The sequence below is a fragment of the Ceratotherium simum genome, chromosome 2 (assembly GCF_057802395.1).
Source record: "Ceratotherium simum simum isolate JZ-2026a chromosome 2, ASM5780239v1, whole genome shotgun sequence".
NCBI classification, from domain to species: Eukaryota; Metazoa; Chordata; class Mammalia; order Perissodactyla; family Rhinocerotidae; genus Ceratotherium; species Ceratotherium simum.
In genome coordinates, this window is record NC_141901.1 from 25,558,327 (window position 1) to 25,575,357 (window position 17,031).

The window sequence follows — 17,031 nt, forward strand, 5'->3', positions numbered from 1 at the left end:
CCAGGAAGAAGATACCTTTACAAATGGAGATTTTCTTTACAAATGTCTCCTATAAAGGGTAACCAGAACTAAGAATGGGCTTAGCACGGACCCACCCAGATACCCAGAGATGTCTATTATAATGGCCTGTTCTGGGGGCTGGCCTCCCATCCCAAACTCTTTTGGTTAGTTAGTGGGGGTGGGGACCAAAGTGTCATTCAGGCAGAGACATATTTCAAGGTGGCCAATTCCGATCCCCCATAGTTAGTAGCTACTTAGTCATCAATGGCTAACTGTTTGTCGGTTTCACTCTTAAGAGGAAAAGGTTGAAATTGCTGGTCTGTGCCGCCTAGGAGGAACTCATTTTCTCTTTTGGAAGAATTTCAGAAATGAAAATTTAAGCCCATTCTACTTGTTTTCTTAGATTGTTTAGGTAGTGATAACTTGGGAGGGAGGCACGTCTGAGTGACTGTGAAGACACTAGAAGTAGGATTTATTTCTCTGAAACTCAGCAAGCATTCCTACAGCACCTACTCTGCCAAGATTGTTGCATTTCACAACTCCAGGATGGCGCCTCCTAGAGTTGAACAATGTGATGGCCCAATGTGACCCTATGCATAACACTACATTAGATGCCATTGGAATAGGGGTGCAGGATGATAAGACAGAGAAAGTAGATCAGATCTCCTGCCCTTGGGGTGGATTATGATCTATTTAAAGAAACGGTCCTCAGTTGTTAAGGTTTGAGGGGGGGCCAGCACATAGCACTTTCTTTCCCTGCCCGTGATCAGAACCAGTTGAGAAAGATAGAGGAATCGGGCAAATGGAGGTTAAAATATCACCTTTATGAGTAGTAATGCTGATCCTAGAGAATGTAGTTTATATCTGTGGGCAAGTGAATTTCTAACAGTGGATCTTAGAATCAGACAGACTTACCCCCCAACACAGGTAGCCCTGGAGAACAGCAGGCTTCTTCTCCTACCAGCCATCTCCCCTGCCCTTTGACTTCTCCTCTAACATTTATAGAAGGGGGAAGCAGAGCAGAATGCAGACTAATCTCTAAGAAAGCAGGGGAGGAGAAGGGGCCAAGCTACCCATGTCCAATTCTTATCCCTCAAATTACCAACCCAGGGAAAAGGCCCAGAGTTACATTGAAAGATGTCCCAATGTAGGGAAACACCAGATCAGGGAAAAGGAGGTTCCTTCCCTCAACAAGCCCACATGATAAGCTTGAAATGAACTCTGAGGCAATACATTCTGACTATATGAATTTTTGGTACAAGATACATGTTCAGATACTGAAAAGGAATGATCAGAGTAGTATGTATTTAATCAGGGAACATTTCTGTAAGGAAGCAGTGGGCACATTTTGGTGGAGAGAAGCATACAATTTTAAGCAGATTGACTTGTTGAAATGGGGAGAGTTCATGATGAGCTTGAACTGTAGTAAAATGAAAAAGGCCTCCCATAGGCTGCAGCTGTGATTTACTAATTTCTGGTTTACCATCTGAAAAAATATTGCTTAAATGTTTCTTTAGAGCACAAAGAAAAGATTCTTTGATTTGCTTGCTTTTTTGTCTTACCAGCTAGGGTACAACTGAGAGCCATGGTGTGTAGGCTCAATTGGTGTAATGCTTGCTTTTGAGTTTTCTGTTGCTTAATTGAAAGTAGTTTAAAATCCCACAGGTTCTGAGGAGGAGACTGGGAGGAATAGTAACACAGACCTTCCAAAAACAGTGGATAATTTGGAGGCCGTATTTTTCTTGTTTTTGGAATGCTATTTGTGATTTTTGTATGGTGGATTTTTCTTTCAAAACACATTTTTCTTAGGGTGACATTATAATCTATTTGCACCTAGAAACTGGCAGCTGAAAATTAGGGAAAGGGAAAATGGATAGAGGATTAAAATTAACTATTGATGAACACATAAATAATCAAGATTTAAGGAGATCATATTCCCCTTTGATCTGTTTGCTGCCTGTTTGTACATTTTAGGGTTATTCATACTTAGATATGAATAAGTGGTATAGCCAGATATGTAAGCTAGTTAAGTTAAATTAGTTAATCCTAATGTCAATCGAGATGTATGTCTGTCTGTGTTGTATAGTATAGAGTTTGATGTGATTGCAGACACAGAGACCCAGGGCACCTCTTGGGGATCTATTTCCATCTCCAAGATTCAGTGAGTTGTTTTCTCGCTGTCTTCTGAAATAAAATATGTAAAATGCTGAGGACAGTGCCTGGTACATAGGAAGCTTCTCTAATACTTAACAACATGGAGAAATATTTACTGTATTTTAATTTCAAAATAGTTATAAAATAGTATGTAAAGTATTATCCAGTTATGCAAAATTCAAAAAATAGTTGTTAAGTTCTTATGTGCCAGAGGCTGTTTTAGCACCTGGCATACAAGAGCTAAATAGAGATGAACACACCATTGCTTTGGGTCTCATTTAATTTTGTGTCACGGAATAGACTGGTGCATCTTGCTGTGATGTCCTCAATAAATAGAAAACATTAGTTTCTTCTTAAATTTTTTTTGGAAGCCAGAGACTGACTTTGTATAGATATTTGGCCATAGATACCTGAGTGAGTACCCTCTCTGAGAAGTCAGTCAGGTGAGCCCTGCCTACCTCTCCTTCTGTGGATTTGGAAGAGCTCATTTATCCCTCTCTTTAGCTCCGAAACAAGAATTAGAAGTTGAAAGCTATTTATTGAGCTTCCTAAGGCACTACTGTAATCCCACTCCAAACCCACTTGGAATCCTCCCTTTCTGGAGGAGGCTTTGCTGAGAGAATCGTTGTGGTGGTTCTTTTCCTTCAGTGTGTTGTCATTTGCCATTGTATTGGACCTTTTGGATTTTTGTTTTGGGGAGACAGAAATAGTTTCTAGCCCATGCTCAATTGAGCATGCAAGCCAAATTAATGGATTTTCAAACTGGATTTTGACACTGGGGCCCTTTAGCAATGGAAATTTGAGTTTGCATGGTCTACTGGCCGTGATTGGCAGCGCCCATCCTGGCCCCTACTCTTTACTTGTACATTACGTGGTCTAAGGTAAGTCTTTAGATCTATATATCTTAAGATCAGGAGGGATTTTCAAATCATTTTACAAAGGTTAAGAGATCTGCACTCACAAAATTATTTTAACAGAAGAAAACCTCCACTGAATAGTCACCATGAAAATTTTTATTCCAAGAAGAGAAATTAATGGTATAAGACCCCAGCACCTGAAGGAATGAAACCATTTAAAAAAAATGAATTAATATTTTTACCTATTCATTCCCAAGTCTTTTGCTTCCATAGTCCCTCAAATGAGAATACAAATTACTGACCAACCTTTTGATATTTCTTTCAGGGACACCTGTGTGGTTCTTTGTGAAAATTGCTCCAATTCGAAACGAACAGGATAAAGTGGTTTTATTTCTCTGCACTTTCAGTGACATAACAGCTTTCAAACAGCCAATTGAGGATGATTCATGTAAAGGTTTGTAATTCTGATTTGTACAAATACATTTATGCTTTTTTTTTTTGCCTGTAGTGTGACTCTTGTTACAGAGAATTTGAGGTTGCCAAGGCAATCTCTGCACAAAGATCAAGATTTAAACTTTAATTTGTGTTGGGTAAAGCATTGTATTATTCTGGAATGTTTTGAGGGAGGAGAAGGGGAGAAAAAAAGCTTTGTTTAGGAAAGGCTTTGAGTCAATGTCATATCTTTTTGATTAACCATTTCCAATAAAGGTTAGACAGAAGAAGGTAGTGGGACACCTCTGGTATCATCAGAATCTTTTCAGGTTTTCACATGACAGATGTCAGTCACCCAAATGAGGCAGTCCATGGCCACATTCATCTTATTTATGTGTAAACTTCTTTAGATGTGACTGAGTTCTAGCATTTCAAGATTGTTAAAGTAGATTTTAGCACATCCCTACCTCTGTGGTTGATTGAGTTCAGTCTGTGGTCTGTTAATTCATTTGAAACATGGTATTGAAGAGGCCAGGGTCTTGAGTAATATTTCCATATGGGTCATTGAATCAGCTCTGTAACCACAGAATTTAGTGCTCACCTCAGCCACGTCACATGCGTGTGTTGTTTGAATAACATTGAGGACCTGAGAAAGGAGATGGCTGAGGATCTCAGGATTTCTAGAACAGCTATACTGCTGAAGAGACGCAGCTCATCAGGATATACAAAAGATGGCATGTTATTCCCAGAGGTTTGGGGTTAGGGATGTCATAGCACTCTTTTTCATCCCTTTTCCATAGCATTCACCCAACATAACCAATGACCTAGGAGCTCTTTCATGTTGCAGTGCTTCGTGGCTCTGTGGTTGATTTTCCAGCTCTTCCTGAGAACCCTGCTCCTTGCGGTTTCCTGAGATGCAGCAGAGAGATGAGAGTAGAAGTCCAGGGGAGTGTCGAACTGGGGTGTATTATTCTGGATGTGGCAAAATTGTGATTGTTAAATGGGCATTATAGGAGGAAATAAAAAGCGTTATGTGGATGCTCTCTCAGGGGCTCTGAAGGTATTTAAAATCCTAACATATCTGGATGCTCACATTTATAGGGTTTAGGGCACAATGCCGTGTATACCAGTGCATGCTTTTTTTTTTTTTAATATCTGTTAGCTCCATAAATCAATTTCAGCTTGCCTTTTTGTTTCAAGACCATAGTAGACATAAAGTCTCTCAACCAGTGTCTCAGCCTCCTGCAGTCTCCTTTCCTCCTGCAGATTTGTGAATTCCCTGATTTCTAGTTTCTGACTTGAAGATTTCTCAGTGCAATAGTTATTACAAGGTGATAGACTCACTCATGATTGTCACCTTGCTACCATCTAGAAAGGCCATTTGCTTTTTGTCTGTGTGTGTGTGAGAAAGATTAGCCCTGAGCTAACATCTGTTGCCAATCCTCCTCTTTTTGCTGAGGAAGATTGGCCCTGGGGTAACATCCGTGCCCATCTTCCTCCCCTTTATATGTAGGACGCCTGCCACAGCGTGGCTTGATAAGTGGTGTGTAGGTCCACGCCCGGGATCCGAACCTGTGAACTCTGGGCCAAGCAGAGAGTGAGCGCAAACTTAATCACTACACCACCGGGCTGGCCCCCCGCTTTGCTTTTTTAACCTCACAAACTCATAAATAATATTTTAAAGTCAACCAGATTATTTACACTTATTTTTGCAAGTTTTCTCTTAAAAATTTAAAATGCGATTTGATTGAGTCAGAATGTTTTCCTTTCATCACCACTGGAACATTTTTAGGTGATGTGCAGGTCTTGTTTAGTAGGAAAGTCATATTCAAAAGAGAATGCTCCTCACCTGCCACCTAGCTGTCTGCATTTGATTCGCACGAAACCTGAAGGAAGAAGGAAATGAGAGTGATGTAGTGAGACTCACTTAGGTTTATTTTCCAGGAATAAAATGCTCCACTTCATTTAACCTGCTTCAGTGATGCATTTCCTTGCTGATAAGAGTTTTGATACACACACACACACACACACACACACGCATTTACCCTGTTTGCTATTAGCCAAGGGAACTGGATATTAATTCTCTTTGCCAGTGAAATAAACAGGAGTAACAAGTGGCTTGATTTGTAAAAATTTAAAACGCACACATGCTTTAGCCCTCAATATAGGAATGCTGCTTAGTGGGTCATGCTTAATGTCTCCTCCAAGGCATGACTTTGTAAGCTTGTCCATTTCAAATGTCATGGCAGATATGTTTAGACCCTCCCACTTGTCATGTCAGTGTGCCCCTGGCCCACTTTGATTTTATGGTCTGCTTAGGACAAGGTTAAATTTTATATTAGTCTGTTGATGATGGAAAAGCATGATAATTCTCCAGGCCTTGCTTGTCGTATGTCTATAAACTGCACTTCTGGCCGCAAGGATCAAATCTAGATGGAAATATGCTGCCATGTGGCTGGATTGTTCTTCTGACTTGACATGTCTTCTTGGATGTGCTCTCACATCGTGAGATTCCAGCAGATCCAGCCAGGTTCTCAGTATAGCACCTCACTTAGTATTAAGAGTCTTAAGACTCTTGCTGATCCAGGCTTGTTTAGAATTCTCTTTTGAGATGGAATGGAAGGGTGGATAATCCAAAACCCCAGAAAATCCCCAGATAATTGCTCTTTGGCATTGCAGCATGAGGTATTTTCCCACCATCAGATTAGTTTTTTAAAAGTCAACTGTGCTCAGATTGTCTTTGAAATGACTTTGTTTTCTCTAATCACTTGGGGATTGAGGAAGTGGGGTGAGTGCATCCTAATATTGATTCGAGAAGCCACTTGGTGCCTAACAATTTCCCACAAAGGGGTAAACACATGGGATAATTGGCAGTAGACTATTTTAGCATCTAACACATAGCAACGTGGCCCAGAGCTCCAAGCGCAGGTGATGGGCCCCGGGAATGCTCCCTGAGCGCCCTCATTCATGCTGTGTATCAGTTCTCAACGATCCTTTTAATGAATTACCCAGGCCCCTGACTTCCTCATCTTCTCTTTTTTGTCCATCTTTTGACTAATTCCCTTGCTCTCTGACAAAAAGTGCCCACAGATGGCATGGAGCAGGGAATGAAAGTCAAGCTAGGTTTGCTGTTTGGTAACAGCTCTGGGGTGTGTGTGTGTAGGGGTGTGTGTGTGTGTTTGAAGGCTGAATGAAAGAGTAGGTGGGAATTCTCAGCTGAAATGAGAATCTGTGGTACTCCAGGGGTTTTATTTGTTCCTTATCTCTTGCTTTTCTGCTGTTAGGGATAATTAGGAGTAGGCTGCTGAAGGTGTTTTTCTCTGTCCCATTCTCCCTTCTGAGCCAGCAGCCTTGGGCAAGTGGGTAGAGAAGAATTCCAGCGTAAGGCTGAGGATTTTCTCTCTGCATTGCTCACTGAAGGATGAGTCACTCCTCTTGTTTTCTGTCTTACCCCACCGAATAATCTCATGTTAAAGGAGCAAATAAAAGATCCACGTATTTACTTCTAAATTCACAGTTAAACTTGAGCCAAATGCAGACAACAAAAGGAATGTAAAACTCCAGAGGAGATTTTTAAGGGCCAAAGGTTTAGAATATTCAGGATGAGGGCTCTGGGAAACTGTTGTAACTGCCGACCCTTCTCCACGTGTCTTCATGTAGCATATTTGTGAGGTGCTCTTGGGAAAGAAACAGAGTAATGGATACAAGCCACAGGCCCCCTCTCCCCTCCAGAATTAACATTTTATCTCTCTGCCCTTAGGATGATGATTTAGTGACTGCTACTTGAAGAGCCCACCCTAGATTTTTGGTTATTTGTACATTGATAGGGAAAAGATGAGGGAGGAAGACTTGAGGACACTCAGGCAGTATCCACATTGACCGTCTCTCCTGGTCCCCTTGGTCTGCTGTTCTCTTCGGGATGTTGGGTTATGGCACCACCTCCTCTAAGACAGTCTGTGACTCTACAGATGAGGACGAGCCTGGCCTCACAGCCTCCCCACCAGGGTGAGGGTACCTTCCGGGATTCCTCTGCCGCTTCTACTCAGAGTGACTCGGCATGACTTCCCAGGGAGGGGTCTGTAGGTCTGCCTTTTCTGGTATCCTTGGACTTACCCTCAGAGGAGCTGGAATTCCAGCTCATCCCAGAACCATCTCTTCTGGCCTGGGGAGGATACAGGACTGTGTGGGCTAAAGCAGCCTAGTGGGGGGCTCACCCCAGTTGAAACCAGCAGCCACTGTGGGGTCAAGGAAAGGGGAAGCAGTTGTCCTTACTGAGAATGGAGAAAGGACCCGTTAAGTACTTTTTACTTGATTGCTAGGTTGTATATTGTGTTCCTTGTGTCCTTCTTTTCCTTTCATGCTTCCTCTTCCCCTCCTGCCCACCCCCTCTCACCCAAAAGACGCCCAATAAGTGTATGTGCTGAATAAAAAGAAGTCCGCCTAAGGCAAACGGGGCTACACAGGAGGAAGTGGGCAGTTCTGCTGGGGGTGTGGCAGTATCGGGGAAAGGCTTCCTCAAATGAGGAGGGTGCACCAGCTGCCTTATCTTCCTTGTGGAAGATGACCATGTGGCTTCGCCTAAGCAAGATCATCTTGAGCTGGGTTCTCATTGGGTGGTCCCTTCCCAGCTGGCCCTTTGGACAATAGGAGAGTCACTTTTTCCAGGAATGTTTCTCAGCCATCTCCTGATGGCTCTGCTATAAGGGACATCGTTGGTCCAAATTATACATATTATCTTCCATCAAACCCATTTGCTTCTCTTCCTGTGTTTTTAGTCTCATTGCTTGGCTCTCACCCGTCACCCAAACCAGGGACCCAGAGGCCACCTGGATTGCCTCTTCTCTTGCTCTATAGCTACTGTTCATTGAGTCCTGTCGACTCTACCTCTAGCTGTCTTCAAGTCGTTCCTTGTCATCTGGCCCAGGCCACAGCATTGGTCCAGGCCTGCATGGTCTCTTGCCTGCGGTCCTGACTGGTCTTCTATCTGTCAACCTTTTTTTTTTAAGTCTACTATCTACACTGCCATTCTGTCCTAAAACGAAATCAGTGTTTCCTCCTCCCCACCGTATTTAAACTCCTTCAGTGGTTCCCCATGGGTTTCAGGATGAAGTTCAAATTTCTTACCTTGCTGTCTAGGTTCTTACCACCTAAATTCTTCTTGATCTGGTCCCTGATAACCTCTTTAGCCTCACTTCAGGTCACTCTCTGCATCCCCCTTCCATCTACAAGCCATGTCTCATTCATCCAGCCACTTAGAATGTCTTATTGTTCACTGACGTATTACACTATTTTGTGATTTTCTGCCTTTGTAGGTGCTGTTCCTTCTGTGTGGAATGTCTCTCTTTTCCTTCTTGAGTTCTTTTTTGTTTTTTTTTTAAGTAACTGGTTTTTTTTTTTTTTTTTTGGTGGGAAAGATTTGCCCTGAGCTAACATCTGTTGCCAATCTTCCTCTCTCTCTCTCTCTTTTTTTCTCTTCCCAAAACCCCGGTACATAGTTGTATATTCTAGTTGTAAGTCCTTCTAGTTCTTGTGTGTGAGCTGTTGCTACAGCATGGCTGCTGACAGATGAGTGGTGTGGTTCCGTGCCCAGGAACAGAACCTAGGCCGCCGAAGCAGAACATGCCGAACTTTAACCGCTAGACCATCAAGGCTGGCTCCCTTCTTTTTTTTTTTTTTATAATTTTATTTATTTATTTATTTACCCCAAAGCCCCAGTAGATAGTTGTATGTCATAGCTGCACATCCTTCCAGTTGCTGTATGTGGGACGCAGCCTCAGCATGGCCGGAGAAGCGGTGCGTCGGTGCGCGCCCGGGATCTGAACCCAGGCCGCCAGCAGCGGAGCGCACGCACTTAAGTGCTAAGCCACGGGGCTGGCCCGGCTGGCTCCCTTCTTGAGTTCTTAACTCCTACTCATCTTTCAGAATTTTGCTTTAGTTTCACCTCCTCTGGAAAGTCCTCTCTGACTCCCCAGCCTGGATTAGATACACCTTTCTCTGGACAGTCTTGGCCATAGCATCCTGTACTCACCTTTGTCAGAGAGCTTAGCTTACTATATCATGGTTTTTTAATTTTCAGTCTTCCCTACTAGTGTGCATGCTCTTTGAAGCCACAGTCTGTTGTCTTATTCATCTTAGTATCTCCAGTACTAGCACTGTGCCTGGCGTATAGTAGATATGTTTATAGAATTAATACAGTAGTTATGTTTATAGAATTAATACTTGAGGGCCGGCCCCAGGGTGTAGTGGTTAAGTTCATGCGCTCTGCTTTGGCGGCCCGAGGTTTGTGGGTTTGGATCCTGGGTACGGACCTATGCACTGCTTATCAAGCCATGCTATGGCAGGTGTCTCACATGTAAAGTAGAGGAAGATGGGCATGGATGTTAGCCCAGGGCCAATCTTCTTCAGCAAAATGAGGAGAATTGGCAACAGATGTTAGCTCAGGGCTAATCTTCCTCACCAAAAAAAAAAAAAAGAATTAATATGTGAGTGAATGAAGTTCTTTCATCTGGCTAGGCAATGATTCCTGTTAGAAAGTGCGTATAGTTCAGAAAGGAAAACATGGAGGTGGAACTTGGGAGAGAACTTATTTCTTTTCTTCGGAACAGGCAGAGCCTGCCCATCCTGGTAGAGGTGTGATGGAGGATCTCATTCTGCCTGTCCATTTCCCCAACCAATACCTACTCACCTTCCCATGCCCTCCCCTCAGCCAGCTGAGAGCCAGCTCCTTTAAGGGCCACATTCTTGGAAAGTGATTCAGGGCTAGCCCAGAGAGTGAGAGGCCAGCCTGAGCCCAGAGAAATTCCCAGAGGTCCAGGGAGGGATCTTTCTTTTCGTCCTTTTGTGCTATATCAGCTGATGGAGCAGGGCCCTGAGCTCCCTGCCAGGCAGGATCTGGGGTGTCTGCCCTGCCACCTCCCTCTCCTCATTGGTCCCTGAGTATGGGTCATGGTGGTAGTGGTAGTGACTGTAGTGGAGGAGTGGGATGGGTTGAGGGTTGCAGAGCCCTTGCCGATGTTTGCACGTAGAACCAGTTTCTACCTGATTGGGAAATATACTTTGTGCTTTTGTTGAAAAGCTCTGTAGAATTCAATTCCAGCTTTCCTTTAAGCTGTAGGAGAGCCTGCTTCTGAAAGAGACTTTAAAAAATTCTAGTCCACAGTTCATATAAGCAAATTCCAGTGAGCATGTTCATAAATGGCACATTTGGGGGAGATGTCAAAGACTCCTGCGGAGTCTGGGCTGTCCCCTCCTGTGAGGATTATGGGACCCCCACAGCCTGACCATCATGCACCTCTTTTCAAGCTGACTCTAGAAGTACCATTCCTCTGCTTAATGGCATCAGGATGGATGAAAACACCACTATCTTTTATTAAAGCCCAGAACTTCTGGAATGAGATAAAAAAGAACTGATTTGCTGTTCTTGCTATGTTGACAAAAATTTATCCAGATCATGATTCTTAAAGGTTGTGCAAAAAAAGAGCCATTCTTTGGCACTCCATTGTCCTCTGGATTCTAAGCCTGTCTTGGAAAGGTGCTCCAGGGTAAAATTTGGCAGATGAGATTTCTGCTGCAAGGCGCTGTATACTTCTAAACTATAAAGGACAAAAGAATGAAATTGCCTGGGCTGCTTTTAGCTGTCACGTAAAAATAGTGGCATGCTCTGTTTATTTGCTGTACACCCCACATCCAGGTCTTTGGAGCTCCTCAACCTCAAGCTTGGTCTTGAGAACTCTGACAGGCTTTCAGGGGTCTCCTGAGGTGATTTTCATGATCATAACCTTGATGCAAATGGGCCGTTGGCTATAGGAATGAACAGTTGTCTTTGGGGACTTTTAGATCATGCATACATCTTAAATTCTCAGTCCAGATCACTCAGAAATGTTATGTTCTGGGGTATAGAGTGGGCTGGATTACAAAAAGACCACTGTTTTACTTTTCCTGGAAGAACTAGTCCAGAGGGCCAAGGAGGCCTCAAGACAGCCTGTGTTTTAGCCCACTAACTAGAACCCGCTAAACTTAGCCACTTCGTTTTACTGGGCAAATGCACCCTGCCTTTAGGAGGGTAGAGTATTTTAATTTCCACTTTACGGATGAGTTAATTGAAGCCCAGACAACTTAAACAACTTGTTGGTGATAACAAAGCAAGCTAGAGGCAGAGATGGGACTTATACCCAGATTTCTTTACTCTAAGCTTAGGACTAGGCTCTTTGTGGTTCTTGTTTTAAGGGGACCTGTCACCAACTGTCCTTCCCCTATCCTGGAGAAGACTAAAATCTGCCCGTGCTTTTTCCCCACCCACCCAGGGATTAAATTCATTTCTTATTTGCCTGGCTTTGGAGAACGTAATGCATGGAATGGCCGTTTGACTAGCTGGTCCATTTAAAACCTGGAACCAGCTTGGTCTCTGCTAGATCAGATGATGTGGGGTTGGGAACAGCCTGAGCCCAGTCACAAAGTCAGAGAAACATCTTGCTTGCCTGGAATTATTTGGCAGAAAAGCCTTGGGCCAGAATGGAGAGATCTGGGTTCTAGACTCTTTTTAGTTATCTAGGCACTCTGTGCCTCGGTTTCCCTATGTGTAAAATGATACTAAAACTTGTCCTACCTACTTCACAAAGCTATGGTTAGGATAAAGTGAAAGTGCACGGGAAAAGTAAATTTATACACAAATTTGAGCATGACTAGGTGCCTTTCTGAGCAACGAGTTTTGATTGCAAGAAATGCAGTGACTCATGGGTGCTCAGGAGGGCAATGGGGTGTCTGCTTCTGATAGTGTAACTCGTGATGTGAATGTCCATGCGCCTTCAGGACGTGGTTGAACCTGTCTTTTCTCTCTTCCACACGCCCAGGATGGGGGAAGTTTGCTCGGCTGACCAGAGCACTGACGAGCAGCAGGGGGGTGCTGCAGCAGCTGGCTCCCAGTGTGCAAAAAGGCGAGAATGTCCACAAGCACTCCCGTCTGGCGGAGGTAAGGGTAGGGCTTGGCTCGTCTTACACCTCACTTCTCTGGGCTGAGAAAATGGTACAAAGCAAGTGTGCTGGTGTGGAGGGGACCTTCAGGACCCCAGACTCTGGGGCTACACACCACAATGTGTGACTTTGGGTAAGTGACCTAATTCCTTTCAGTTTTGTACTTTCCCGTGTGTAAAGAGGACTGCAAACAACTCTATTCCAACTTGCTTGAGATTGTAGGTGTCAGTTCACTTTTTTGAAGGAGGAGAGAAGGAGCTAGAAATACATGAAGGAGGTTTTACTTACAAACCATAATCAATTTTGTTATTTTGAGCAATACATACTATTATAGGAAAAGTAAACAAAGGAAGCAAAAAGAAGAAAATAAAAATCACCTGTAATCTCACTCACCAGATGACATTGATATAATCTTTGTGTGCATTTCTTAACTCTTTTCTTTGCAGATGTCCTGTTTCCTAAAGCCTAAGAAATACATTTTTTTGCATGTTAATGTTTATGAAGTTGAGATGCATCTAAGAGTCCATGTGTGGACTTAATCTGGTTGTGTTGCCTTTTCTTCACTTTATATAATCATGAATATCTTTCCAGGTTAATAAATAGACTTAAAATTATTGTTGCTTTGAAAACCTTTGTGATGAGAAAAACTCATGACTGTGGTGTCCTCCCTTTTGCTGGGACAAGTGAGAGGCTGGGAAACCTGGACAAGGTGTTTGACCTTAATGCACCCAGATTACTATTAACTGTCTTTGGTGGTTCTGCATCCAGATCACTATCATCTCCCTTTGATGGTTCATTTTTTCAACTAGACCAGGATAGGACCAATTAAGAGCATTGTACCTTCCACACAGCAAACTTCCATCTTACACAAGGATGACAGCGTAAGCTGTCTCTCTGCCTGGTGGTGGCTGGTCAGTTCTTGACCCATGCTCGGACAACAGGGCCCTCTCTGACCTGACTCCTGGCTCCCATACTCCTGAGAGAGGAACTCCCAGCCTGGTGCAGCTCACAGTGGGTGCTCTGCATGTGTGCACCAGATGTCAAATGAGTCAACTACAGAAGATCTCCTCCAGCGGCCAAAAGCTTCTGCCAACAGTGGGGATGGGAGCACTCATTCGTGTCGTGTTAGAGAAGGAGAGACATTTGGATGATGGCAGCATCGTGTTTTGTCACGGTGTGGGCTCGGCTTATCATAGAAAGAATCATAAAGGAGACCTTTCAGCTCACAGCCTGCACTTTCCCTCTCCCTGCTTCTTCTTTTGGTTACTAAAGTAACTTCCTCTCCTACTGCTCTCCGCCTTGCTCACTCTTATCCAGTCACACTCCTTGCTGTTCCTCATACACACCAGGCTTGCTCTTCCCACAGATATCTGCTTGGAAACTTCACCAATTCCAGGTCTTTGCTCAAATTTCATTTTCTCTATGTGGCTGTCTGTATCAGTTGGCATTCTACCAGAGAAATAGAACCAGTAGGATATTTATATAATAAGAGAATTATTGCAAGGTGTTGATTTATGTGATTTAGGGGGCTGGCTAGGCAAGTCCAAAATTCATAGGGCAGCTTGGCTGACTGGAAACTCTTCGGAGGAGCTGATGCTGAAGTCCACAGATGGAATTTCTTCTTCCTCAGGGAAACCTCACTTCTGTTCTTAAAGCCTTTCACTGATTAGATAAGGCCCACCCAGATTATAATCTCCTTTCCTGAAAGTCAGCTGTTTGTAGATGTTAATCATATCTACAAAATACCTTCACAGGAACAATAGATTAGTGTTTGATTGAATAACTGAGTACCTGGCCTAGCCAAGTTGACACATAAAACTAACAAGTACAGTTTACCCCTTGTCCACTTGGCACCCACACACATCTCCATAAACCATACTTATATACAAATAAAGACAATAAAAAAGTCATACTTCCCCTTAACATGATCCAGTTATCCTACATATGACCAAAAACATGCCAACCCTTTCCCCAGAAGAGGATGTAAACTCCTTGGATGATGTTCACTCTTCTCCTTGATATCCTGAAACTTAAATACTGTGATGCAAACTTAACTATTATTAATACCTTTTATGTTAGATGATAAGCGGGTAAGAGAGGGAAGAAAATAAAAATATTTGCCTAATATATATATGCATAATATAATATTTTATATTATATACGTTAGATATATAACATATATGGTATATTATAATGTAATAACATAATATAATATGCTATATATGTTATAATATAGATGCATATATAATATGTTATATTTGCATATATATAGAAACACTTATAACAAAATAAGAAATACTCATAACTCCTAATCCTTTCCTTAATCTGCTCTTTGTTACTCTCCACTTAATACCTTCTTTTTTTTTTTGTAATTAATCATAATTTTATTTTTTATTTTTTATTTATTTTTAATTTTTTATTTATTGCAGTAACATTGGTTTATAACATTATATAAATTTCAGGTGTACATCATTATACTTCTATTTCTGCATAGATTACATCATGTTCACCACCCAAATACTAATTACAACCCATCACCACACACATGTGCCGAATTATCCCTTTCGCCCTCCTCCCTCCCCCCTTCGCCTCTGGTAACCACCAATCCAATCTCTGTCTCTATGTGTTTATTGTTGTTATTATCTACTACTTAATGAAGGAAATCATATAGTATTTGACCTAATATACTATACAGTTTACTTATGTATTGTGGTTGTTGCTCACTGATATATCCCAAGCACTTAAAACAGTGTCTGGCACATAGTAGATGTTCATCAGTAGTAAGCGCTTTTTTTTAATTGATTGATTGGATGAAAGAAAGGAAATGATGTTAGTATTTTTGTTTACCTGTCTGCCAGAAGTAGTTGCTCATTGATTTGCAATATGAGGCAAACATCTGGGTCCCATCCCGGGGGCTAGTAGATTTTAGTTAGCCTGGTTAGAGGCTTATGGATTTTATTGATCTTTTCAAAGAACTAGCTTTTGGTTTTGTTGATTTTCTCTAATGGTTTCCTGTTTTCAATTTCATTGGTTTCTGTTCTGATTTTTATTTTTCCTTAGTTTGGATTTAATTTGTTTATCTTTTTCTACTTTCCTAAGGTGGAAGCTTAGTTATTGATTTTTGATCTTTCTTCTTTTCTAATATATGCATTCAATCCTATAAATTTCCCCCTAAACACTGCTTTCACTGCATCCTCCACATTTTGATAGGTTGTGTTTTCATTTTTGTTTAGTTCAAAATATTTTTTAAATTTCTCTTGAGGTTTTTTCTTTGATCCTGTGTGTTATTTAGAAGTGTGTTGTTTAATCTCCAAGTATGTGGAGGATTTTACAGCTATCTTTCTGTTATTGATTTCTAGTTTAATTCCATTGTGTCCTGAGAGTACATATTGTATGATTTCTAGTCTTTTAAATTTAATAAGGTGTGTTTTGTGGCCCAGAATGTGGCCTGTCATGTGAATGTTCCATGTGAGCTTGAGAAGAATGTGTATTCTGTTGTTGTTGGATGAAGTAGTCTATAGATGTCAATTATGTCCAGTTGATTAATGGTGTTGTTGGTAAACTGGGTCCTTACTGATTTTCTGCCTGCCAGATCTGTCCATTTCTGATAGAGGGGTGTATAAGTCTCCAACTATAATAGTGGATTCGTCTGTTTCTCTTAGTAGTTCTATAAATTTTTGCCTCATGTATTTTGATGCTCTATTTGGTGCCTACACATTAAGGATTGTTATGTCTTCTTGAAAAATTGACCCCTTTATCATTATGTAGTGCCCTTCTTTATCCCTGATAACTTTTCTTGCTCTGAAGTCTGGTGTGTCAGGAATGAATATAGCTATTCCTGCTTTCTGTTGGTTAGTGTTAGCATGGTATATCTTTCTTTATCCCTTTACTTTAATCTATAGATGTATTTATATTTAAAGTGGGTTTCTTATAGGCAACATATAATTGGGTCTTGTTTTTTGATCCACTTTGACAGTCTTTGTCTTAATTGGCCTATTTAGACCATTGACATTTAAAGTGATTATTAATATAGTTGGATTAATATCTACCATATTTATTACTGGTTTTTATTTGTTGCCCTTGTTCTTTTTTTGTGTTCCACTCTTTTTTCTGCCTTTTGTGCTTTTAGTTGAGTATTTTATATGATTCTATTTTCTCTCCTTTCTTAGCATATCAGTTATATTTCTTCGTTTTTTTTTTTTTTTAGTGCTTGCCCTAGAGTTTGCAATATACATTTACAGCTGATCCAAGTTCACGTTCAAATAACACAGTACTGCTTCATGGGTAGTGCAAGTACCTTCAAATAAAATATTCCTAATTCCTCTGTCCTGTCCGTCGTATCATTACTGTCTTTGATTTCACTTGTTCTTAAGTGTACATAAGTGTATATACATATACATGATCAAATACATTGTTGCTATTATTTTGAACAAACTGTTATCTGTTAGATCAATTAAGAATGAGAAAAATATGGGGCTGGCCCCATGGCTTAGCGGTTAAATGCGTGTGCTCCGCTACTGGTGGCCCGGGTTCGGATCCCGGGCGCGCACCAACGCACCGCTTGTCCGGCCATGCTGAGGCTGGGTCCCACATACAGCAACTAGAAGGATGTGCAACT

The 17,031-nt window shown here is 41.8% G+C and overlaps 1 protein-coding gene across 1 annotated transcript in view; it reads left to right on the forward strand.

The window, feature by feature from the left end:
* KCNH1 (potassium voltage-gated channel subfamily H member 1) overlaps positions 1-17,031 on the forward strand; it is a 356,052-nt gene that overhangs the window by 34,386 nt on the left and 304,635 nt on the right. The window contains exons 4-5 of the mRNA XM_087439445.1: positions 3,337-3,465; positions 12,293-12,411. Coding sequence (XP_087295571.1) covers positions 3,337-3,465; positions 12,293-12,411 — 248 coding nt within the window. The remainder of the gene's footprint in view (positions 1-3,336; positions 3,466-12,292; positions 12,412-17,031) is intronic.